The 26238-nt window shown below is 44.1% G+C and overlaps 1 protein-coding gene across 2 annotated transcripts in view; it reads right to left on the bottom strand.

The window, feature by feature from the left end:
• Positions 1 to 2844: 2844 nt before the first annotated feature.
• Positions 2845 to 26238, bottom strand: part of LOC147887134 (uncharacterized) — a 38114-nt gene continuing 14720 nt past the window's right edge. For both annotated transcript variants that reach the window (XM_087394578.1, XM_087394577.1), the window contains 3 exons: positions 13770 to 13880; positions 6264 to 6330; positions 2845 to 3769 (listed from right to left, as the gene is read on the bottom strand). In XM_087394578.1, coding sequence (XP_087250704.1) covers positions 3492 to 3769; positions 6264 to 6330; positions 13770 to 13880 — 456 coding nt within the window. In that variant the 3' untranslated portion in view covers positions 2845 to 3491. The remainder of the gene's footprint in view (positions 3770 to 6263; positions 6331 to 13769; positions 13881 to 26238) is intronic.

Here is a 26238-nt window from a genome sequence, read left to right as displayed (position 1 = left end):
TTCCATCTCTCGGCTTTCATCTCCTTTCGGTTCATCAGATTTGTCAAAACAATATGAAAGTTGAGTTTGAAGCAGCCTCTGTCACCATCCGCGATCGTGCCACCGGACAGCCAGTTTGGACCGGCCATTCTTTCTAATGGTATCTACAAGCTTGTTGCCCTTCCCTCCCTTACAGGAACCTCTCTTGGCGACCTTTGGCATTATCGGTTTGGTCATTTACACATTGATGCTCTTCATCGTGCTTTCCGTGATCAGCTTGTCCTCGGCCTCCCTAACGTCGGCACTCGCCAAGGTCTCTGTCCCTCTTGCATATTGGGCAAACAACATCGCGAGCCGTTCGCTCATCATGCCTCTCGTCGTGCCACTGTTCCGCTTGGTCTTGTTCACCTCGACCTATGTGGCCCTATGCAGATTATGTCCCTTGGGGGAGCCTCGTACTACATGCTCCTTGTCGATGATTTCAGTCGCTACTCTTGGATCTATTTTCTGTCCCACAAGCTCTTGTTCGTAGGCTACAACTCCGTCTCCACTGGCTATCGCCTCTATGATCCTCGCCGCCGCATTATCTCCTGGAGTGACTCCGATTGGGCTGGCGACCCCGATTCTCGCCGCTCTACCACGGGCTATGTTTTCTCCTTTGGCTCTTTGGCTATCTCCTGGTCCAGTAAACGCCAACCCACGGTCGCCCTATCTTTCACCGAGGCTGAGTATCGGGCTATGTGTAGTGCCACCTGTGAGGCTGTGTGGCTTCGGCGCCTTCTTCTCGATTGTGGTTTTCAGCAATCCACTTCTACCACACTTTTTTGTGACAATCAAAGCTGTATTGCCCTTGCTCGCAATCCGGTCTTTCATGCTCGGACAAAACACATTGAAATTCAGTACCACTACACGCGAGAGAAGGTTCTTGACGGTACCATTGTGCTCCTCTTCAGCACCACTTCCGACAACATCGCCGACATATTTACCAAATCTGTTTCTCCTCCCCTTCTCCAACGTCATACCAGCTCTCTGGGTCTTGTGCCACACCCTGGAGCTGAGAGGGGGTGTTGAGATTCAACATCTCCAGGCGTGGCCAGCCGACCAGCTTGACCTTCTCATCCTTAAGTTGTTAACGAGCATCATAGAGTTCCTTTGTCAAGCCTATATTTTTAAAAGGGGAAAGCCTCCCATGCGAATTATCATAGTCCTAGATTGGTTGGGGATACAATCAAAGATTTGATCAAAACTTTGCTTCATGCTGCAAGGTTGGCCTATGAAGGTAAGCGGAAAGATCTGACCAAAAAGTGTGTAGTTAAGGTTTTGGGCTAAAAGGTTTTCTCCTTAGAAAAGCCATTTGGGGTTCATCACCCTTTTTTTGTGGTTAGGTCCTTTTTTTGTGTCTGACCAACCCCTCTTATGATTTGGCCATTTGTTTCTTTTCATTTTATCTTTTTCTTTTTTAATAAGGAGAAAATATGTATTGGATTACAATACAGAACTTTAAAAATACATAAAAAGAAACACTCTATAGGGATACATGAAAACTCCAATGTGGGAACTTAACAGGCAACGTCTATGTCTTTGGTAGCAGGAGAGCAGGATGTTAATGCTGTTGTGGCTAGATTTATAAGAAAGATAGCCTGTGAGGCCTTTTGTATATATAAACATATATTTAAATGGATATTTCAATGGATACATGACTACATGTCTTTATTATTTGTTTTAAGTTATAATTGCTCGTCATGAATTATATTGTATTTTGTTTAAGTCGTTGATGATATATTTTCTCCATCATTTTAATGTGTTAATTTAAGAAATTTCTAACCAATTTAGTATCATTTTCACCAATTCTGGGTATCAAGAGTTCATTTCTGTCAAATCCCGAAGGAATTTCACCATCGCGCAGAAGGGAAAAGTGTCCGGCATATCGCCAGGACCCCAGAAAGCCCGAAACCCACCATGGCGTGAATTTGGCAAGTCAGTGCTAGACACTTTTCCCTTGTCATTGCCAAATTTGCACCATGGCAGGTTTTGGGCTTTCTAAGGTCCTCGCGACGTGCTGGACACTTTTCCCTTTTGCGCAACAATGAAATTCCTTTGAGATTTGACAGAATTCAAAACTTAACTTAAAATGATCATTGACTGCAAGCATTGAAATGGAAAATATACAACAATGCGAGAGAGAGAATGTTGATATATTTATTTTAAAAAATCGATCCTTGGGCCTTAGATACAAGATAGTGCCTTCAAGGGCAGGGGGTGGTCTAAGTCCTAAGAGTGGGCTGCAAGAGAATCTAGGGCTTCAAACTTGGGTCACTTTATAGCCGCTTTGCCAGAGCCATGTCCTTGTCCATGACTATGGCGCGCTTTGCATGGATGGCACACAAGTTGGCGTGTCTATGTCTTTGGCAGCAGGAACTTAACATCACACGCATCTTCATTTTAAGCCAAGCTAGCCTAATTATGTGCAAATCTTTCTAGTAATGTGTCACTCAGCTTCTGGAAAGGCATCAGGACATCAATGTTTAATTCAATACATGCAAATAAGTCTCAAATTACTTATACATTCAACCTAACAGAAAATGCAGTCTGGTCACATAATAGTTATCAAATTGATACTTCCGTCAATGTTCCAACAAATGCTTCAAAAACTTGATTTCACATGTTGAAAGCCATCACATGCTAGTCACTCGTGCTTGTCTAAGCTGAAACCAACGAGAGGCTAAAACAGCCTTGGGAATTAGAGTAAGCACTTTACCAGACCATGTACAATTCATGACATTAGACAATTCTTTATGCCACATTCAGTTTAAAACCAAACATCACCACCAAATTTCCATAACCAGTCCTTACAAGACAAGCACATTCAATGAAACCCTCAGACAGCTTTAATCCAAACCAAAAATCATCGAAACTTGCTCAGAGTACCTCTTCCCCCAAATTCAAAAATCACATACGCAGTTTAGTATACTGAAGAAAGAATCTGGACACATGAACTGCATTACATTCCCAGTAAAATTGGCATCAACACAGTGCACGCTCAAGGCGTACAGTGTGACCAACACATGCATAGGCTGGAAAACCTTCCCCACAGGCATTGAACTAGTGATCCAAAGAGACGATTCCTCTAATGCTCCAGCTACCAAGATGGCCACCGTTCATCTGACTATCATATTGACAGACAGAGAGGAGTGAGATAAAGGGGAAGGGGGGGGGGGGGGGCCAGGGGGGGGGGGGGGGGGAGTTGTTAATTCTGGCATGGTGGATGTGTTATCCCGGCCATGAAGCAACTTGGGTTAATTCTGGCATCATGGATGTGTTATCCAGGCCATCAAGCAACTTGGAAAGGAACCATACTAAAGTCCTGGTCAATTCTGCAAATTTAGGTGGCAGCAAGAAAAAATTTGTGAGGGTTGGTGTCATACTTTTCACATATAGAGAAAAGAATGCACCGCCACTTTGAATATCATTAGTTCTTTCCACATTCATAACTGGCTCATTTCCAGGAATCACTAGATGGCTTCTACAAGGCTGGAAGCTTCTTTAGGTGCCCTATGCCACTGCCACGAAGTTTCAATCAATCTGTGAGGGGGCACCAATTTGCTTCTGACTTGAGCGCGCTCTCTGAAAGTCATGGTTTTATATCTTGCGACTTCGGCCTCTTGCTCCGGAGTCATCTCTTTCACAATTACAGTGAGTCTGCAGCTAGGATGATGCATTATTCCAGACCTACCCTTTGCATGGTAAGATATCCGTTTCAAGTACTTTCCTTTCCCAACAAATGCTTCAGCTGCAGAGAACAAACTATGAAATCAGATTTTATGCTGATGGTGCATATAAATGTCCTCGAAAGTAGAAAAAAAACACAGAAACTGAGAAATCACAACTCAAAACCTTTTGCATGAGTTAACTTGTTATAAGGCATTTTGGTTCATGGGATACGTAAGTGAACAGATCTTTTTCTCCAATACCCAATTCTTCTTTCACCCTACTGATGAGAAAGGCCAGATGCACCCAAACACTACCGAGTTCTTTGACTATCATACTAGAGACCTTTTTTGGTTTTGCTCTATTAGATTTAATGCTAAAATTATTAAAACTTTATTTCGACTGAATGATCGACCGAACTCATAATGATCTGAGTATCCAATTTTTGGAACACAGCTCGTCGGAAATGCCAAATAAAAGCATCTGTGTCATTTACTATTCAGCCAGCAAGCCATACATGCTAAACAGCTAATCAACAAACAAATGAGCAAATCTGGGTAGCTGTAATACTCTTTCTTGTAGGAATGAATCTAGCCAAGTCAACAATTACCCAAATTGCATCCTACCCACGAGAGGTTTGTGGCAAGCCTACCACAAAATCCATGGAAATTATGTGCCATTTGTCCTCGGGTAATTCCAAAGGATACACAATCCACCTCATCTTACACGCTCATCATTATTGACTTGGCATTGTTGACCATTTCGAGCATATAGTTCGACATCAACCTTAGCTAAGGCAAAAAAAGAAGGTTCTTTTGACTAGATCCAAAGTTCTTTGTACCCCAACGACCCACACTGCGACTGTCATGGCATTCGAACAAGATATGACGCCTCATATCTCTGACCCCAAGTACACAGAGCTTACCTTTTTGAAAAAGCAGACCTTTCTGAATGGAATAATCTAGTAATTTCTTATCAAGAGGGGTATTTCCAGCTAGTACTTTATCCCAGACACATTGGAAGAATTCATCTTCCAGATAAAGGCCCATGAGAGAGTCATACAGGTCTAAATGGATCTCCGTCAAGCAAAGTTGATTCACATTACCAAAGTTGCTCGAGGCATCAGCTACCTTATTGGTAGAATCCTTTCATAACGGACCACCAAGTCAAACTCCGGCATCAATCCCGACCACAAAGCTTTCCTGCCCCTTAGATCAGAGGAGTTGCACAAATACTTCAGAGAAGAGTTATCCATGTAGACCAGAAAAGTAAAGCTATACAAATAATGTCCCCAGTTTTTCAACGACCAGCATACAGCTCCTTTTCATGTGTTGGCCACGCATACTGTGGCTCAATTAGCTTTTTACTCTCTACTAATCTAACAAATGCTGCTCCAATAGCATAGTCACTAGCATCCATTTCGACCACAAATGATTTACTAGGACCAATTATCTGTAGCAAAGGGCCTGTTGTAACAGCATGTTTTAATTGCTTTTCTATCCACACAATGGGTCAATACTTTTATATTTACCCTTCTCCATCCCTTTAGACATGTCTGACAGGGATAATATAATCATGGCATAATTCCATATGTGAGCCTAGAAGTCCACAAATCCTACAAAGAATTTGACCTCGGTAATCGTTCTCAAAATGGAAAACTCACATGATTTTCGGACTTTCACACAATCAATACAAACTCCATTTACCAAAATGACATGTCCTCGATATGTGAGCTCCTGTTTCAGAACTCGCATTTGCTTTCCTTAGCATAGAGCTTCTCTTTTCTAAGTATGGATAATACTATCCGCAGATGGCGTCCATGCTCAAAGAGAGTCTTGCTATAGATCAAGATGTCATCAAGAAAGACCACTACAAACTTTCCCAGATGTGGACAATATAAATCGTTCAACATTTGCTCAAAAACTGTTGCTGCATTAGTGAGTCCAATGGTAACACAAAGAACTCATAATCACCGAATCTGAGGTGGAGGCAGAGAAGGCGGAGGCGAAGGGAAGCAAGGTGGCGGGAGGCGCAGCAAGCGGGCGGGGAAGCAACGAGGCGGACGGGGAGACAACGGGCAGGGAGGTGGCACGGCAACGGGCGCAAGAAGGGCGACGGGAGCAGAAGGGGCGACGAGGAGGGCAGGGGAGTGCAGAGGGGACGGACGGGGCGGAGGCAACGGGGCAGCCAAGGGCGACGCGGCGTCACGGGGGAGACGAATCAATCCATAAATACTCATTATATTATTTATCCAAATATAGTTATTACTATCACTGGTCCATACACATACATATTATTTATACATACGTACATGCTAAGCTTCAATTACTCTTGTGGGTAGACGAGAAGCAGACAGACCCAACAAACTCTTAGTAAAAGAGAGCAAAGATTTGGGTAAATACACAGCTAAACAAGCTTACACCAATGGTGCCACAAACTAGACAAAAATATGGAGGGAGACATGCATGTGATTTAAGGTACTCAAGGCTGTATGTGTTTTGATATCCTTCCATCTTTGGTTGAAATGATTAGGAAATAGATAAAAGCAATGTTCATTCCATGCCAAGAGATCATACCAACAAATAGGCGACTGCCATTCAAGCCATGATTATGAGTTGCATTAGCACGAGCATTTGCTACAACCTGCATCCACATCATAAGGAAAATCGTTGAGCAGTAAGCAACGTCATGAATACAAGAAAGTTGTCATCTTGTCTTTTGTGAATCAAAGCTTGCCAAAAATATTATGCCTCATCCATCTACTTCATGCGGCTAGTCTTAATATTAAAGAATCAACCAAAGCAAAGGGTGTCAAGCATGGAAAAGGCCTTGTATGACCTGCCTGAATGAACAACATACCTAGTCTCCATTCAAACCATGGTTTATATACAAGCCATGGACTTCAAGAAAGAAAATAAGCCATGGGCTTCAAGAAAAAGAATAAGCCAAGGGCCAAGTCCTAAACAATTTTGACCCATCATTTCACATGATATAACATAGCACAAAAAATGATGTACCGAATCCATAATAGGATTAGAATGATCGAGTCCTAATAAAGCGCAAAGACGTTACACACATCTCTCTCTCGCCACCTACATACGTGCACATATACTACAAAATCTCTCTCTCTCTCCATCAGATTATATAGGTAGAGTTCGCCATATAGGCAGCGTTCGCCATGACCCCTCTCCAAGTTGATGCCATCTTTCAGACAGTACATTCCTCCATAGAGTCTGGAACCTACCCCAATGGAGATTACCGAAGCTGGCATTGGAGTCCTCTAGGCGACTAGCAGAGAGCCGTGTTGATACAACACGGTACGGACAGGTATCCACATGGTTTGGTAGTCACGGCATTTAGATGGATAGACTTCCCCCCTTTCAGTACAGCATGGATGCACCACCCGTCGAGATAAGATCAACAGTATCATACAGTTGCACCTCCTCCAGCTTCATACATCTAGGGCTTGGGGAGGAGAGGAGTTTCCCACCAAGATCCACTTCTACCATGACCACCACCATCAGACCTCAATATCTCGACGATAGGAGAGCCTCGCATGCACTAAGGATTGCCATCGAACAGTTGCGAGTCTCGTCACATCTGCTCAGGATTGAGGCAGGGAGAGCTACAGGCATACCCAGAGAGAGGAGGATCTGCAGACTATGGCTGATGGGGGAGGTCAAGACAGAGGAGCACTTTCTATGTGACTACCAAGTTTACTATGAGATCCGAGGGCGATACCACTACCTCTTTCAGAAGGGGCATGGCTTTGATCCGCTTACACGGCTCATCCATTATCCCAACCATGTTTGTGTTGGGCTCTATCTGATTGAGATGTGACGACACAGAGACATACTGATGCGACAAATCAAAGAGCAGTAGGAAGTGATGCCACGTGTCACCGAGATCGACCGAGCACAGATACATGTTACAAACTTCTATGTAGCTGAGTCAGCTACGAGGGAGGAAGAGGGAGAGGAGCTTGATGAGATGAGAGCATCATGGATTGGCAGTGGGAGTTATCGCCAAGATGCTGCCAGACGAGAGGCACACATTCCACATGCGGCAGGGGGAGAGTGACCACATCACGCACAATTGAGGTCCGGTCTATTTCAGTCCTTCTCAGAGACCGCCAAGGACGAGGCATAACCCTTGACAAGGATGTGAATTTCTAAGCTTTAGGAATTTAAGGTGACTTCCATAGCCTCCAACTAATTAAAACAATTCAAAGGACACTTGGTGCAATTAATTCCATTGCCCAAGGCAAGGAAAAGCAAGTAGAGAAGTCGAAATTTGCTTTTACGGCTATTTTTTGGACCACAAAAGAATAGGGACAGGCAAGTCACAGGCTGGGAAGTGCTCCAGGGCTATTCTATCACATCGCCTTGCGATTTTGGACTACCAAGGCAGTCTGTGGGCTGTTGGTGGGCTGCCAAGGCTGCCAGAAGCTCAAAAACGAACTGCGAAGGCTGCCAGAAGCGAATTTTGTGCCAAGAGCCTCCAGATCAGTTCGTTTTTGCTGCATGCCTACTGTTCATGCCTTCCCAGAGGCCCAAATCTGATTCGCACTTCTTCCAGGAGCCTTCTAGACCAGGCGCCTATCAAAATCACACTTTCCCACGTAGTTTGGAGCTTCCCGGCAACTCGATTTGCTTCCAGACTTGGCAATTCTCTTCCAGCAGGTTTTCCAGGGTGGCTTTTGCTGATTTTCATCAATCAGGGTGCCAAAGACCTTGCTAGGAAATTTCGTTTTTCCATGTCTGCTGATTTCCCAAGGTTTCCGGGGCTTTCTGTTTTCCAGGAACAGCCAGGTGTGGTTCTCTGATCCCAGCATCATCCACAACAACCACAGGTCTCACCCCCTTGAGAAAGTTGGTGATGTCCCGGCAACGGAGCCATTGTAACCGGCCTTCGGGAACTCCAAAGGGTGGTGAACAATTAATAACCAGAACATACCATAATTTCAGCCGTTAGAGAATTATTACAGCCAACCAGAAAATAATAACAGCCAACAAATAATCACATAGACTGCCCCCGTTGTGAAGCCGGACACTAGATTGGCCCTAAACTTAGCGCCCCTTTCGGTATTTCTTTATCTTTTATTCAGAAGGCATGCAAATACAAGAATTGCACCGCAGTGCATCAGTCCACCGATAGCCAACTAAATGTTTTGCTGGCTTCTGTCTTGCTAGGACTCCCTTGACGGGTATTCAGAGCTACCAAGACAGATTGGGCTGATTTCTCTCCTGTAAAGACTCCCCTAGTGGGTATCAGAGCTGCCAGGTTAGAACCCTCAGCCAGATTCGGAAGAAGGGCTGCCATGGAATGATGCACTGGACTCGGATGCCTTTTCTGTGATTATAGAGCAGGACAGAAGTGCCTGTGAACAGATTAAATTTGCTACCAACCATCTGACAAATGCAGGCAGCAGGGGTAAGGTCATGACAATCACAGGTAGGGCTGCTGCCTGTTCCCCATGTCAATTCAGTTGCATATACCTTGTGCATTTATCTAAAGGAAGAAGGTGCAATTTCACACTGGAGAAATCAATCTTGTATGCCTGACAAGTTTTGAGACCTTGCCTCTTTGCTTTTGTGTAACCACTGTGTGTGCCAATAATTGTTCTTGAATCAAGATCTTGTCCTATTCCTCTGTCTCTAGCTGTTTCTCCTGAGGCATATGCTTTGGCACATCTTGTGCTTTCATTGCACAACATCTTGACTGAATTCTCTTGGCTGAATTCTCTTAGCAACCACAGGCCTCACCTCTTGAGAGAGATATTGATAAGAGATTTCCCGTCACTATTCAGATGTGATATGGATGGAGGAGGGTGAATTGGCAGATTCACCTCAATTGATGCAGCTGTACTTTTCAGTTTGAGCCGACTTCAGTTGGGGCTCATTCAAGCTCAGCAAAGCGTGTGTCTCGAGCATTGCCTGATGCTCAAGAGGGGGGAGCACCTCCACTCCCTTGGTACGAATGCTTTGGTTATCTAGAGGTCGCTTGGTGACACTGTATGCCTCACCCAAGGTACTACTTGCTAACGGTATATATGCCGCAGGACTTCTACATCAGTGTACTAGTCACTGTCAGAATATATGTACATGGTATATGAGTTGGTTACCTGCAGCTCTACCAAATCATGTATTGCATGTATATCTTGTTTATCTTAAAAGGAAAATGTGTGAAAAGCATGCATGGGATGTTTGTCTACATGCATGAAGTGTTTTTGTGTATACTTATGATGTACCACTAGTTGAGGGTCTTGAGAGATGGCCATATGAAAGTGGGTAGTACATCGAGAGGAACATATATGGGTCCTGCAAGATGGCCATACAAAAAAAGAGAAGGTACTCATTGATAGTATGTATGCATGCATTGAGTGCTTGCAAATACTCTTGATGTACCTCGTGCTCTGGGCTGAAGCTTTTGAGGTAGTTGGAAAGCTCGTGAAAAGCAATCAACCGATCGGAAAGCTCGGGAAACCCTGGGAAATCAGCAAACATGGAAAAATGAAATTCCTTGGCAAGATATTTGGCACCCTGGCAGGTGAAAATCAGCAAAAGCAACCTTGGAAAACCTGCTGGAAGAGAATTGCCAAGTTTGGAAGCAAATCAAGTTGCTTGGAAGCTCCAAACTGCCTGGAAAAGTGCGATTTTGATAGGCGCTTGGCTTGGAAGGCTCCTGGAAGAAGTGCGAATCAGATTTGGGCCTCTCAGAAGGCACGAATAGGCATGCAGCAAAAACGAACTGATCTGGAGGCTCCTGGCACAAAAACGAATTTCGTTTTTGAGCTTCTGGCAGCTCTGGCAGCCGACCAACAGCGCACAGACTGCCCTAGTAGTCAAAAATCAGCAAGTCGATGTGATAGAATAGCCCTGGAGCAGTTTCCCATCTTGTGACTTGCCTGTCCCTGTTTTTCCTGTGGTCCAAAAAACAGCCGTGAAAGCAAATTCCGACTTTTCTGCTTGCTTTTCAAGCCAGCTAGCCAAATGTGGCTCCTGGAGCTATTTTGAGTGAAATGGATTTTCACCCCTCTCTAACCTTCAGTCCCTTGCCTTGGCGCATGGAATTAATTACAATGAAGTGTCCTTTGAACAGTTTTAATCAGTTGGAGGCTAGGGCAGTCACCGTAAATTCCTAAAGCTTAGAAATTCACGTTCCCGTGATAGACCCCCCCTTGAAACAAAGCGAACGTCTCTATTTGCACGGAACTTTTTGTTTTGTTCCATCAGAACCTGTAGCAAAAGTCTCAAAGCAAGTGGAAGCCAAAGCCTCAATTAGTTCAAAAACACAACCAGGTATCCTTTCACAAACATTTGACATACATGCTCAAACATACAAGATGCTTTATCCTCTCATGGACATCTCGTTTCCTTTCACTTTGTGCAGCTGGCCTTTCTGTTTGCCAGGAACAGCCAGTTATGGTTGTTTTGCTGGCTTCTATCTTGCTAGGACTCCCTTGATGGGTATTCAGAGCTACCAAGACAGATTGGACTGATTTCTCTCCTGCCAGGACTCCCCTAGTGGGTATCAGAGCTGCCAGGTTAGAACCCTCAGCCAGATTCAAAAGAAGGGCTGCCATGGAATGTTGCACTGGACTGGGATGCCTTTTCTGTGATTGCAGAGCGGGACGGAAGTGCCTGTGAACAGATTATTCAGTTGGCTATCTGTGGAGTGATGGACTGCGGTGCAATTCTTGTATTTGCATGCCTTGTGAATAAAAGACAAAGAAATACCGAAAGGGGCACTAAGTTTAGGGCCAATCTAGTGTCCGGCTTCACAACGGGGGTGATCTAGCTCCTTGTGTTTATTCTCTGATTATTTGTTGGCTGTTATTATTTTCTGGTTGGCTGTTGTTATTTCTCTAAGCGGCTGAATTATGGCATTTTCTGGTTATTATTCACCGCCCTTTGGAGTTCCCGAAGAGCAGCCCATGCTACAGCCCTGATCTATCAAAGGTGAACAAAGCTTAGGTGCAGAGGCTCCAGGTTCTCTTATTGGCACAGATGATCCACAGAAACCCGTTGGTCCCTCACCAAATCATCATGGCTGAGTTTGGGATAGGTTACCATGGCTGGCCTTATACAATCCATGTCATTAGCAGTTGAGGCTGATCAAAGGTGTTGGCATGCCCATATATGCAGATGGTTTGCTTTCCCATGGTTTGCAAGTCTTGAAGTCCACATGGTAGACTACCTCCTTTCAGTATAGCATTAGGTCCCCTCTATCGCTTGCCTATCCAAAGGCAAACAAGGTCATTCGGGAGGATCTCGTACAGCTACACATACAGGACCTGGTCAACACCTAGCTAGCTTCTTGTGAAGCACAACTTCTATAGAGATCGCTGTCTACAAATTTCAAGGAGAGATTCATCGACCCACCAAGCTATACACAAATCCACCTCCCCCAATCCTTGAGGATCATGGTCAGGCAATTCCATGGCTTTTACCACCGATTACATATAGAGATTGGGCAAGCTAAGGGCATATACCTAGAGAGGGATGCATCTGCACACTCTGAGCTCTATAGGAGATTGAGTAAAAGGAGCACTCTGCTTTAAGATCTCTAATGTACTATGAAATCCAAGGTCGCCAGCATTGCCTTTTTAGATAAATTCAAACCCCTCTCCAGCTCATCCGGATCAAAGGAGTTTAGCGATCTTCACTCATGGGCCGTATAGCACAGAGACCAGCCACTCACAACATAGAAGAGCTTACACACTATACGACACATAAGAGGTGGAGACCAAGAAGCATTGCTGTGATTCTCGCGATACTACTCAGAATCGAGATCAAAGGGAACTACCATTTCCTTTTCACCAGGGTGTTTATCGACATGAGTCAAGTCATTGACTACCCAATTCAGCGGTGTGTTGCACTCTTTGTACACGAGGTCACTCAAGTCAGGGCCAAGCTCATGAGACATACTTGATTGGTTCCCTAGAGTAGGTGGAGTGTCCATGTGCTATGTGGCAAAGCCACCTAATATAGACTAATACAATGCTGCCATGTGACAAGCATCCCCTTAACCAAGGGAGGATGTATGAAGGGGTATGCAACCTCAGGTGCACCCTTAGAAATCTCCGACCCTACCACTGACATGGTCTACCTATACTTTCAGGTTTAACCTGCCACTCCAAGAACCATGTAATAATCTTAAATATCTGATCACCCCCAGGGATGACTTAATGAACTGACCCCATCAGTCACTTTTCCAAAAAATTTGAGCTTAGTCATCTTTTGAGACAACTCGTTGTGCATCTGGGCATGAATAAAGAGTGTACTCTTGCTATTGTATGCGGTTGTCCAGTTACTCGGGTTATTAGTTAGACATTAAGGATTTTATAAGTAGCCCTTGCCAAGGTGGTAAGCAATGTGATTTGACCATATGCGTAACTTGTGCATAGCTCCAGAGTCACCTGGTGATTAACAAGCTGATTGTATTATTTTCATTTTAAGAAAGCCCACATTGATTCCCAAAACTTACCAAGAAGAAACAAAAATTGTGTTTGACCTCCAGGTACTACTGACAAAGATTTGCACCATAAACTTCACCATGCATAGTGTGACTTAGTCGCAATAACAATTACACTCACATCATCAATAAAAATAGATCCATCTACGTTTGTATAGACTCACATCAAGAGTTAAATCACTCTTTTAAGAAATTAATAGACTCGACCATTCCAAAGGCTAGCAAAAGTCATGTAAACTAAGCAAAGGCATTTCTTACGAACTCTACACACAGCTGGAAAAAAGAAACACACCCACATCACTTTCACACTGTCCCTAACAAAAACTCCAATAATACCCAGTGGGTAACTAAACTTTGATGAGAAAAAAAACTCCATATTTCCTTTGTCCCCCTTTTTTTCATGCATGAGTGAAATAGCACATTTGAGTGTGTTTTTCTCGATATGGATCACTAACTGTGCTGCTTTAAAAAGAAACTTTTATGAGAACAAACATAAAGTTATTAAGTTAAGGTGCATAGCATTTCTTGCTGCGATAGATATTGCAATCTACATTCTAGAATTCAAAAACAAAAATATAATTGCAACCTTAGCAAAAGGTATTTACCCGTTTTACTGTTTTTGCAGCTCTCTTTTGCAAAACTGCCAACTGTAAAAGAGCATCCTCAACTCGCATTCCTCGAACTAGTGCTGCTACAAGATTCACCTTCTTAGGACTCTACATGCATAACCATAAGAATGAGCTGGAATGACTCTCTCTCTCTCTCTCTCTCTCTCTCTCTCTCTCTCTCTCTCTCTCTGACTTTCATACAATCTGCAAATCAGGACCAGTTCACATGATCTAGAGGTGGAGAGGGGTAGGTGGGCAAGACCCAGAATCCCCAAAGAAGAAAGAACATGCAAAATCCGCCGCACAAGGAGGTGAAAAATGAGCAGCGTGTACTCCTGAGAGGTAGAGCCTACACACACATTAGAGAAGGTTGTAGGGAGAGCAGAAATAATTTGAAAATTCTGCTGGAGCAGCCAGCCCAAAAGCTAGGAAGCTACTTAAAACAGGTTTTGGAACACCACAACAAGGTACTAGAACTAGCACAACAAGCTAGCCCGACAAGTAGTCACTGCATAACAAGTTTGTAATTTCTTTCATTGGACGTAAGGGATCCCTATTGGCTAATAGTGATCGCCAGTCCCATAGATCCTGAAGGGTCGCACGTGGACTTCAATTATCAAACTTATCATCTCTCTCTCTCTCTCTCTCTCTCTCTCTCTCTCAATAGCTGCTGACGCCAGTAACAAAGTCAATAGAGCTGACCTTTATGTGGAAGTAAAAGAGCAAGAAGCTATAGCACGAAATAAGATGATCTTACGCATTGGGGGACTGAAAGAAGGCTGCCTTCATGATGATGAGCAGAAAAGCATTGAGGACATAATCATATGCCTTAAGAAGTACCGCAAATCGAATGGGATGATAATGATATCCACAACGTTTGTCAAACTAGCACACAAGCACAGATCTACTGCAGAGGGAAGGTAGCAAGAATCAAAATTCTCACACAAACACATAAGTTGAAGGGTACAAAGATTTGGATATCTGAGGAGCTCACTCCGCTCCAGCTCAAACAAAGAAACAGTGAACTCACCAAGGTAAAGGAAGCATGCAAGGCAGGCAAATGGACGGTTTATCGAGATGGGAAAGCATTGATAAGGGACTTCAAATCCAAACCCAAAGACTCTCAGTCTTAAATTGATATAAAGACCACTTTATGATAGTGTTAGAATGTAGCTACGCTCTATAATAAATCGGGAGGAGTTGGCCTAGTCCACCCCCTCGATTCTCTGGCTATCCAGATGTCGTAAGTCACTTTTTGGTGCTGGTATTTTGTCTCATAGACCCGTGAGGCCTTCTGCAGACGTTTATAGATCTATCTCTCTCTCTCTCTCTCTCTCTCTCACACACACACACATGGCAGGAACAACCCATAACAGCTTACTCGACAGAAACAACCCATAATGCTACATCTAATGTCCTCACAAGCCTCCACAAGGTATGCCTACATTGATTAAGAAACTTGACAATCTAGAAGCTACAAATATAGCCCTCCTAATAGAGAAAGGACATGTAGACAAGAAACTAGATGAAGTGAAGCAACAAGGGGGGAAATACAAGAAGAATGGAGAAAAGAAAGGCCAAAAGAGAAGAATGAGCGAAGGAAAAAGCTGAGTGGATATCTGAAAGAAACAAACTCCAAAACAAGGTATATGCTTTGGGAATTGAGTTCAAAGACACAAAGGGGACTTGCAAAGCCATGGAAGAACTCAAAACAGAAAATGCCACTCAGTTATGACGGTGGTGAGCTGACGCGACCCCAGCACTCCTAAAACCTCTAACCTGCAAGCAAACACAAGAACACACCAAACGTGAAGAAACTGAGCAAGCTGCTCACCACCCAACCATGACATCTACAGGATGCGATCCCGAATCAGGAGATGTCCCCTCCGAGCCACAAGTTGAGCTACTGGCACGAACTCCCAACCAGATCCTATCCAACATGGTGTCCCATACAACCAGGTGGCACTATGAAGCCTGGGATCTGCTGCTGGGCCTTGGGCTACGCTATGATGCAAGCGCACGTCCGCAACTCAATCCAGGATCAGACTTAGCACCTGGGAACGAGACTTGCTCCCATCGGCTCCCTGAAAACTGAACCTCTCGGCCCCTTATATAGACTCGGGCCCCAAGCGTCAAAAATAGCGAAGACCTCTAACTGGTTCGTACCCTTGCCACTCAACCCGAGAATCAAGCCTGCCTAGCTCTAAAGCCTCCCCAAGCTACCTGAGCTAGACTTGTGTACCCAGTACATGTCAGATACCAATCCGTGCACATGACACACTTCCCCTCCTCTAGGAACTCACTCCTAAGTTCGCTAAAAACCCGGGAATGTCCTCTGGAGGTTCTGTAAGGTCTCCCATGTTGAATCCTCTTCAACACGATCCTTCCACTTGATCTTGTATTCTGTGATAGTTCTATTACGAATCTGTCTTTCACGAAATTCAAGAATACTCTCAAGTTCATGTGGAATAAAAGTCAAATCTATAACTTCTATTATCTCTTGAGAAGACACAAGTTGATCATCCACACCCAGTAACTCTTTCAGTCTACTGACATGAAATACTGGATGTACTTTAACATCAGGAGGCAATTCTAGTCTATATGCAACTAGTCCAATTCTTTTAATAACCTTGAACGGACCACAGTATCTAGGGGATAACTTCAGAACCAAATCAGTACTTAGGCTCTTGGATTCCTTGAGAATTCGCAAATATACCATCGTTCCTTTAGAGATTTCTCTAGGTAAACGATGTCTATTAGCATAAAATCTGTCCCGATCTTGGGCACTTCTAATAGACTCCTTGGCAAACTGTAACATTTCTTGCCTGTCTTGCAAGAATGTCTTTGCAACATCATTTTGGATTCCCTTTAACCCAACCATAACTAGTGACTTAGGTTGAAACCCGTACATAAGCATAAAAGGACTGTCACCAGTACTCGAATGCTTCGCACTCTTATAAGCAAATTCTATCATAGGTAGATAATCTTCCCATGAAGACTGTCTCTTAGAAACATATGCCCAAAGCATATCTTCAACCAATTGGTTGACCTTCTCTATACTGCCATCAGATTGTGCATGATCGGAGGAACTCATACTTGGAGTAGTTTCTAACTTCTCGAAAACAAGTGTCCAAAAGTTACTTGTAAACTTCGAGTCCCTGTCACTGACTATGTCAGAGGGCAAACCATACAGCTTAAACAAGTGGTCCACAAACTCGTGAGCCAGCTGAACAGCTGAAATAGTTGTTCTAGTAGGTAAGAATCTAGCCATTTTTGTCAGACGGTCCACTATGACCCAAATGGAGTCATGACCCTTGCACGTTCTTGGCAAACCGGTAATAAAATCCATGGAAATACTTTCCCATTTATTACCCAGGATTTGCAATGGCTGTAATAAACCAGCGCTTCTAAGGCATTCTGCCTTAGTAACCTGACAAACCCGGCAACCTACCACATAGTTTTCTATAAATGCACGCATCTTAGGCCAATAAAAGGTATGCTTCACAAGAGACAGAGTCCGATGTATACCTAGATGTCCAGCACTAGGAGCATCATGACACTCCCACAGAATCTTGGATCGAAGATCCAAAACATTGGGCACACATATCTTTCCATTCCGGAACAGCAAGCCGTTCCATGGCTATCAGTTGCGCAAAGCCCTCTCAAGGATTGAAATAGATCTTAGGATATTTTCGTAAATGACATAGCATTTACAAACTTGACTCGACTTAAGGCATCTGCCACACTATTCAACGAACCCTTTCGATAACGTATTTCAAAATCAAAGTCTTGCATTAATTCTGCCCATCTAGCCTTCCGTCCCCTCAATTCAGACCCATCACACACATACTTGATTGACTGGTGATCGGTCAATACAAGAAACTGTGAACCATACAAGTAGTATCTCTAAACTTTTAGAGCATACACAACTGCATAGAGTTCTTTTTCTAGTGTGGACCAACAATATTGGGTGTCGTCTAGCTTTGTACTCTCAAAAGCTACAGGTCTGCCCTCTTGGAATAAAGCTGCCTCAATCGCAAAATCACTCGCATCGGCCTCTAAAACATAAGGCCAGGTAGGATCGGGTAATGCAAGAATGGATGCTTCCTTAATAGTTAACTTCAAGGTTTCAAAAGCCTTGTTCAATGCATCATTCCAAGAGATCGGCTGGGTAGACCTGCGTCCACGACCTTTCAATATGTTGGTCAAGGGTGCCGTGATGTGTGAATAATACAAACTTCCGTAGAAATACCGTGAATCCTAGGAAAGAACGAAGTTGTTTCACAGTCTGAGGGATAGGCCATTCTAAAACCTTCTAGATACGATCCAGATCAATGCTAATACCTTCATAAGAAATCTTGTGTCCTAAGTAAATGATCTCCTTCATAAAGAAGACACATTTACTCATCTTGACATAGAGCTTATGCTGTCTTAGAATAACTAAGACAATCCAGAGGTGTCCTATGTGATCCTCTAGTGTTCGGCTATATATTAAGATGTCATCTAAGAACATGACTACGAATTTGCCCAAAAAATCTCGAAACAAATCGTTCATCATTTGCTGGAAGGTGACGGGAGCATTGGTCAAACCAAAAGGTAATACGAGAAACTCGTAGTGGCCATACCTAGTTCGGAATGCGGTTCTATCTATGTGTTTAGCATAGATACGGATTTGGTGATAACCCGTACGCAACGCAAACTTAGTTAAATATTTTGCTCCTACCAAACGGTCTATCAAATCATCGGAACGAGGAAGAGGGTATCGATTCTTAATTGTCACTTTATTCAATCATTTATAATCTATACACATTCTCCACGAAGTATCTTTCTTCTTTCTTAACAGGATGGGTGCTCCACAAGGTGATTTACTTGGGCGAACATAGCCCATATTCAAATAATCCTGTAGCTGTGAAGCTAACTCATCCTCCTCATGCTAGCTCATCCTATAAGGTGGAACACTAATAGGTTGAGCCCCAGGTTAGTACTAAATCTATGCGATGGTCTATTGCCCGTTCTGGAGGTAAACCTTCCGGCAGTTGAGCAGGGAATACATCCATGAAATCATCTCACAATGTTCTCAATTCACGGTGTTCAAACACACTTAAATCATTCTTATTATTAACAGAGACAACAAATGAAGAAAGCGGAATCAAAACGCACTGATACACATCATAATGAGGAGTGTTTAATATAATCCAAAGCTGCATCGCAGATACAATAGGGCCCTGAGAAGAGGGAATATTATCACACTGAATACAAAATTGGGTGTCCTTATCCAAAAAAAAAAAAGTATGTTCCTTCCATCCAATCCGAATATCATGGGTTTTAAACCACTCTACTCCGATTAACAAGTCCACATGCTCCAAGTGCATGACATAGCACGTAAGAGCAATTGTGTATTCTTTAGAAAGTGCTTCAATCTTGCGATCCCAAAACTGCTTCCCAACTGGAAGCTGCACCTCATAGATGTGATCGCTAGGTATCATTGGACAGCCCCATCTTCTGCACACGTTTGTAATTAACAAAGTTGTGAGAGTTGCCCGGGTCAAAGAGAATGTGAACTCTTTGGTCCCTAACTTCTCCATAAACTCGGAAAAGATCATGGTAACCAAATAACAAATTATTTAAAGTGCAACTACAAGAAAGTGGGCAGGTAATGACATTTACAGAAATATCTGTCATCGAAACTTGATTAGCTCCCTTAGCTTTGGTACTTGGACCCGCATGGAGCTTTAGTCTCAACACTTGCTTCTGGTTCTTGCGCTTAGGACAATCATTCCTAGTGTGGCCCCGCTCCTCACATATGAAGCAACGTCCCTCTTTCTTTAACTTCAATGTACGAAGGAAACGAGCACGACCATTATTCACCTAAGTTGAATGTTTCTTGCAGGCGTTGTCGAAAGGCTTCGACTCCCCGGTACCAGTGGTACACTGGGAGAACTTCCTCTTATTCTTCCCACCCGTGTCGGTAACTGTGGTTCCCTTTGCACTGGCCATGGTATCATCATATATGCGCGCATAATTCATGGCCTCTTGCAAAGTGGTACACTTGTTGTTCTTGATCTGTAACTTCTACGAGTCAGGCAAACCATCCACAAAGAAACCTAACAAGGTCACTAGATCCATCTTTGTAGCTCTGGTCTGCAAATCCCGAAACCTCTAAAAATAAACCTCAAAAGTCAGATTCAGCTTGGACATATCGAGGGCTTTAAGCATGCCTACGATATCATAATCTTCCTCCTTCAAAAACTCTTTCCTGAAGACCCTCCACCTTCGAATTCTATCGATGTTGCAAGCTTGGGTCGGAGTTCCTTCCACCACCACAATAAAGCCTTTCCTAACATAAACCCTGCTGCAAGCTGTATTTTCTTGTCATCCGGATAAGGGTGAAACTGGAAGTATACTTGCCACTTGTGCAACCAAGTGTCAACAACCTCCTTGGTATGAGACTTCTAATCTCCAGGAAAAGGATCTAGAGTGATGTTCGGACCTAACACTGAAGCCATGGCCTCCACATGCGTGAGCGCCTGAACAGTGCTAGTCAAAAGTGTGAGTAGTCTGAATCCCTTGGAGTTGCTGTGTCAACCCCGTTTGATTCGTGTTAACCTGCTCAAACTTTTCATCAAGAGCACTGGTGAATTCACTGAAGGCTGACTTCATAATCAAATCATCGTAGAGGCCCTAGTCATCTTCCCCATGGTAGTTCATATCTTAATCACCCATAGCGAGCTCGGGGTCTACTGAATCTGCCATGAAGGATGTGGAGTGAAGGAGCTCTGAAAGCCAAAGGTAAGGGAAAGAGAATCGTGAGGAAAGGAGTGGGCAGCAGTTAAGGCGGAATCCCAAAGCAGGCTGCAAGCAACGATCCGCCTGGAGATTTCGTTAGGGGGGAGAACGATGAAGCAGAGGGGCAGCAAGATGGCGAACTGGAAGGCTATGAGAGGGGGGCTGTTCCGAACTCAGAATTGCGATGAACCAGCCTGAGCTAACGGGTCATACCCGGTGATGGCGGGTGGATGGTTAGCTGTGCGCACTCATGGACTGCGGACTGGAGCATGCGAGATGGCCGCCTGAACAAAGAGCGCCATAATCCAGGCTTATAGTAGCCTGCACGCCAAAAAAGCAGACCCCTACTTTTGGTAGGACTTTTGCATTTTAAGCTTCCAAAGCCCAATTTGAGCATAGCTTTCCCAGCCCGCTTCGCATCCAAACCAGTCCCTCGAGACTGTCATCTACTGCGCACCACCATCCACACTCCAGCCATCAACACCCGCTCCCTAATTCTCATCCCGAAGGATGCACGCAGCCTTCCATCCCGTCCTTGCTCTCTGCTTTCATTCTGGAACTCGCTCCTACTTTTTCCCTGCGCCAACTCCTACAACTAACGATCTACTCCCAAGCTCTTCCCCTTACAGACAACCTTTCTCATGGCCTCTCTTCCACTCCACCTTGCTTCCTGCAAATCACAACCAGTGCCCCAATCCTCTTCCGGGCCAATGGCAGGGCAACCAACCTTCCAAAACTCAGCAAGAGTAGCAGATGCACACACCAGAAGAAGAAGACAAGAGTACGGCCAGCAAATGGAGCCTATTTGAGCTCGAAACAGCTCAAAAGATGGTCGACCAGCAGCTAGCAGACTCTGAGAGGAGGAGACTGTCCCTGACTGCCTTCCACCACCAGAAAGAGTCACAAGGAAAGTCGTCCAGCAATCAGCAAGCAAACCGCCATGAAATCGTCCTCCAAACTGAGGATTTCAGCCCATAGCAACCTCAGAATTCAGTGCGCACAGCACCAGACAGGAGCCAAGAGAGAGGCATCCAGAAATATGGCCTCAAACAATGAAAAAGAAGCATTCTGTCACTAAGAAAGTCCAGAAAAGCATCAGAAAAGGCCCAGAATGGGGAAGCCCATGCCTAGGGAGCATGCCAGCAGCAAGAAACACCAACACGAGAAGATCTGTCGCGGAGAAATCTTCAAAAACGTCTTCAGCCAGCAAAGGGAGAGCTCCAAAAATCCGCCACACTCCCCAAAAGACTCCCCTGGTAGGGATGAAGACCCAGAACAGCAGGGTAGGATAGGGTAGGGCTCCAGGACCTTCCAGGGGCTTCCAGATGGGACACACACGCGCCACAAGTCAAGCATACAGCCCAAGCATGCACACACTCAAGACACATGGCAAATTGGATGTGGGAAATTAATGGCCCTAGGGGGTCACTTTTTAAGTCATGACCCTAGTGAATAAAACCAGTGACCCTAGTAAATAGGACCTCTAGTGGGTCACTTTTTAAAACACGACCCTAGTAAATAAAACCAATGACCCTAGTGAATATGACCAAGCTAATAGCACTAGGAGTTGCACTTGTTGCACACTTAATCATAGGTACCCTTTGGACATTAATTAATGCCCCTACCCTAGCACCCCTAGGCCAAATTCAGTGGCGGTTAGTTTAATCACTTCGCCATCACGTTCCCCGTGACATAACCCCTCTTGAAACAGCAAACTATCATGTTTGCTGTCCCAAAATTATAGGAATATAAAAGAATATCACAATAGGCATAAACAGCCCATAATCCATAGTACAACATCACATGAAGTACAAAATACAATGTACATACGGCAGGACTGCAGATCCATCCATATGGTAGTGTATCAACTGTCTAGAGTGTCATGATCACTCATCATAGAAGTCTCACGGCAGAAACACAGTCAGCATCAATGCCTCAGGTGGAACCGCAGTGTTACCAAGCGACCTCTAGATATCCTGTGAGCCTGTCTATCCTGTGGGAGCGGAATTGCTACCCCCCCTTTGAGCATCCGGTAATGCTCCAGAGCTGTGCTCTGCTGAATTGGAATGAGCCGCTACCGCAGTAGGCTCGAGACCCAATGCCTCAAGATAGAGCTGCAAAACCTGTGGTGAATCTACCAATTCATTCTCCTCCAACCAGATCGCATTGTTTGCAAGATAATTCTTGCACTTCACTCGATAGCGTCTGGAAACTCTACTGTTGATCTTCCGATCCTTATGTGCCACAATCTGCTCTGAAATCAAGACTTCATCTTGCTCATCAACTTCAGGTTGCTCTTTAACTAGCATATCTTGTGGCACTTCTCCCAAGCTAACATGGAAAGCATTATGGATGGTCCACTTCTCAGGTAACTTCAGCATGTAAGCTACCTCATTGATCTTCTCAAGAACTTGAAAGGGCCCGTAGTACCTCATATTCAGCTTGGTATACAGCTTTACCTTCCCTCTCTTGCTCCTAAGAGTGCCTTAAGAAAACGCAGCAATCCCCAGTCACCTTACTTGAAGACTAGGTTCCTGCGATGCTTATCTGCAACTCCTTTCTGCTTGTCCTAGCTACGTTGAAGGGCATACTTAATCTTTTCATACGCTGTCTGCAAGTCTTCCACATACTGATCAGCCACAAATATCTTCTCTTTTGTATGCAAAATAGGAGGAACCTTTTTCCCACCTTCCACTATTTCAAACGGTGCCTTACCAGTGGTAAAATGCACTGTGTTATTGTATGCATACTCAATCAGTGGCAAATACTGCTCCCATTTTGCTTTGTGCTCAGACACATAACAACACAGCAAATCCAACGATGAAGAATTTTCCTCTTCTGACTGGCCATCAGTCTGTGGATGATATGAAGATAAAAACACCAATGAGGTACCCACATTATCAAACAAGCCTCTCCAAAACATACTGGTCATCCGTGGATCTCTATCGCTCACGATAGACTCAGGTATTACGCTCAAGTTGAGGTAACATGACCTCGGAAGGGTCAGTTGACATTTTCCCTTTTAAAGGATCAATGTTTGTATTATATTTGTTGGGCTTTACGTAAATGATCAGAAAGAAATTAAGTCAAGGTCCTTGGTGAGGGTGATATGGCACTAGACTAGGTGGATCTAAGGCTAAAGCGTCTAAATGCATTAAATGTGCCAAGGGGCAAATGATTCAATGTTATCCCAAGAGAGGGGTAAATGATGCATTTAGGAGGTACCTTAGAATGAAGACATGTGGCATACTAGATCCATCTAGGGAATTTTGGGGCTTGGTGGAAATTTTGTAAGCAAGAGCTTTCACGTAACGATTTCAGAAGAGAGAGCTTACTACCATCGAGATCGGCTAGGAGGCGATTTCGTGTGCCTGTGCCCATGATTTGATGTAAAGCTAGGAGTAAGCAGGTTTGCATTTAATATCAGGCATCCCATGGTTAACTTCAAGAATTCTTTTGCCATCTGCTCAGCTGTAATTTTCTTCCTCACTAGAATGAAGTGAGCCTGTTTGCTAAATCTGCAAATTATAGTCCATATGCCATCATGACTAGTAGGTGTGCGAGGGAGATCAAAAACAAAATCCATAGCGATGCTCTGCCATGGTCTATCTGGTATAGGCAAAGGCTGAAGTAAGCCGAACTGCTTCTGCTCGTCATACTTCACCTTCTGACAAATGATACATATGTCCTGACATAAGCCTCAACATCCTTCCATAGAGAAGGCCAATAGAAATAGTACTCCAATGCTTTAGTTGTAGCCTCAATACCCCTATGACCTGCATACGGTGGGGCGTGACTTTCAGTGATCACCTTATGCCTCAATGGCTGTGTCACACACAGCTTACAATGCATCATCATGAATCCCTCCTTGAGAGTATAATGATCATGCCAATTGCCCTCCATAAGCTAATCATAAATACGTGCAAAAGCATCATCTGTAGCATACTGCTCCTTCATGGCATCTAGCTCATTGTGATAAGCAATAGTAACTGTAGATACCTGTGGTTTCTTGGACATAGCTTCCATACGTGGCCTTTTGGAAAGTGCATCAGCCACTACATTCTTCTTTCCAGCCACATGAACAATCTGAAAATGAAAAATGGAAAGGAAGTTTGCCCATCTCATGTGATTCGTTATTGTCAAAGTATTGACATGAGCCCACGCTCGTAATTGAACAATAGATCACGCTCTGGCAACTTTCTCTGAGTGAGAAAGTACCGCAGTGATTGGTGATCAGTTTGCACATACAAATCAGCACCTAATAGATAGTGCTTCCACAAAGTAAGAGCATGTATTACAACTACCAATTCTTGCTCATACACATTCATGTTGTGTTCAGCATCTCGGAGCAACCTGCTCTCATATGTAACCACTCTGCCTTCCTCATAAGAACTCCACCAACACTGTTGCCGCTTGCATCACATGGAAGAACAAAAGGCTTTCGCAACTCTGGCAAAATGATAACAGGATCAGAGCATAATTTTTCCTTCAACTCATTGAATGCTGCAATTTCTTTCTTCCCCCAACGGAAAGGCACTGCCTTCTTCTGTAAAGCATGTAAAGGTGAAGCTATCTCAGCAAAATGGCGTATGAACCACCTGTAATATGAACATAAGCCAAGAAAGCTACGGACTTCATGTAGGTTCTTCAATGGAGGCCAATTCTTAATTGCCTCTATCTTGGCAGGGTCCATTCTTACTCCATCCCTTGAGATGATGTGTCCCAAGAAATGGATCTGTTGCCCATGCTCCTCTTCATCCTTCGAGTGCACAATAATATCATCAAATACTGAGTCCAAGGCTTGCCACTGCTCCCCCAGGAAGAGAGTATCACAAACATTGCCCCAATCCTCTTCCGAGCCAATGGCAGGGCAACCAACCTTCCAAAACTCAGCAAGAGTAACAAAGCATCAGAAAAGTCCCAAAATGGGGGTGCCAGGGCCCAAGGAGCATGCCAGCAACAGGAAACACCAACAGGAGAAGATCTGTCGCGGAGAAAGCTTCAAAAACGTCTTCAGCTAGCAAAGGGAGAGCTCCAAAAATCCGCCACTCCCCAAAAGACTCCCCTGGTAGGGATGAGGACCCAGAACAACACGGTAGGATAGGGTAGGGCTACAGGACCTTCCAGGTGCTTCCAGATGGGATACACAAGCGCCACAAGTCAAGCATACAGCCCAAGCATGGACACGCTCATGACACATGGCAAATTGTATGAGGGAAATTAATGGCCCTAGGGGGTCACTTTTTAAGTCATGACCCTAGTGAATAGAACCAATGACCCTAGTAAATAGAACCTCTAGTGGGTCACTTTTTAAACCATGACCCTAGTAAATAGAACGAATGACCCTAGTGAATAGGACCAAGCTAATAGCACTAGGAGTTGCACTTGTTGCACATTTAATCATAGGTACCCTTTGGACATTAATTAATGCCCCTAGCCTGACACCGCTAGGCCAAATTCAGTGGCAGTTAGTTTAATCACTTCGCCATCACGTCCCCATGACACCTGAGACCACTCATATATGTGGTACGGAGAGAGGAGCATGCACGACATATGTATATACGATCTTCATCGCAGTGTGCTATTTCCCCCCAGATACATCATCTTATCCACATGAGTTCACCACAAAGGGACATAGCCCATATGATACAATACATGAGGGCATCACGAAGATATCCTC

The sequence above is a fragment of the Dipteris shenzhenensis genome, chromosome 23, assembly GCF_047967505.1.
Source record: "Dipteris shenzhenensis isolate YYH24624 ecotype China chromosome 23, Dip_SZ_1.0, whole genome shotgun sequence".
NCBI lineage: Eukaryota > Viridiplantae > Streptophyta > Polypodiopsida > Gleicheniales > Dipteridaceae > Dipteris > Dipteris shenzhenensis.
The sequence above is the reverse complement of the archived record's forward strand: the minus strand, read 5'-3'. Positions and strand labels throughout refer to the sequence as shown.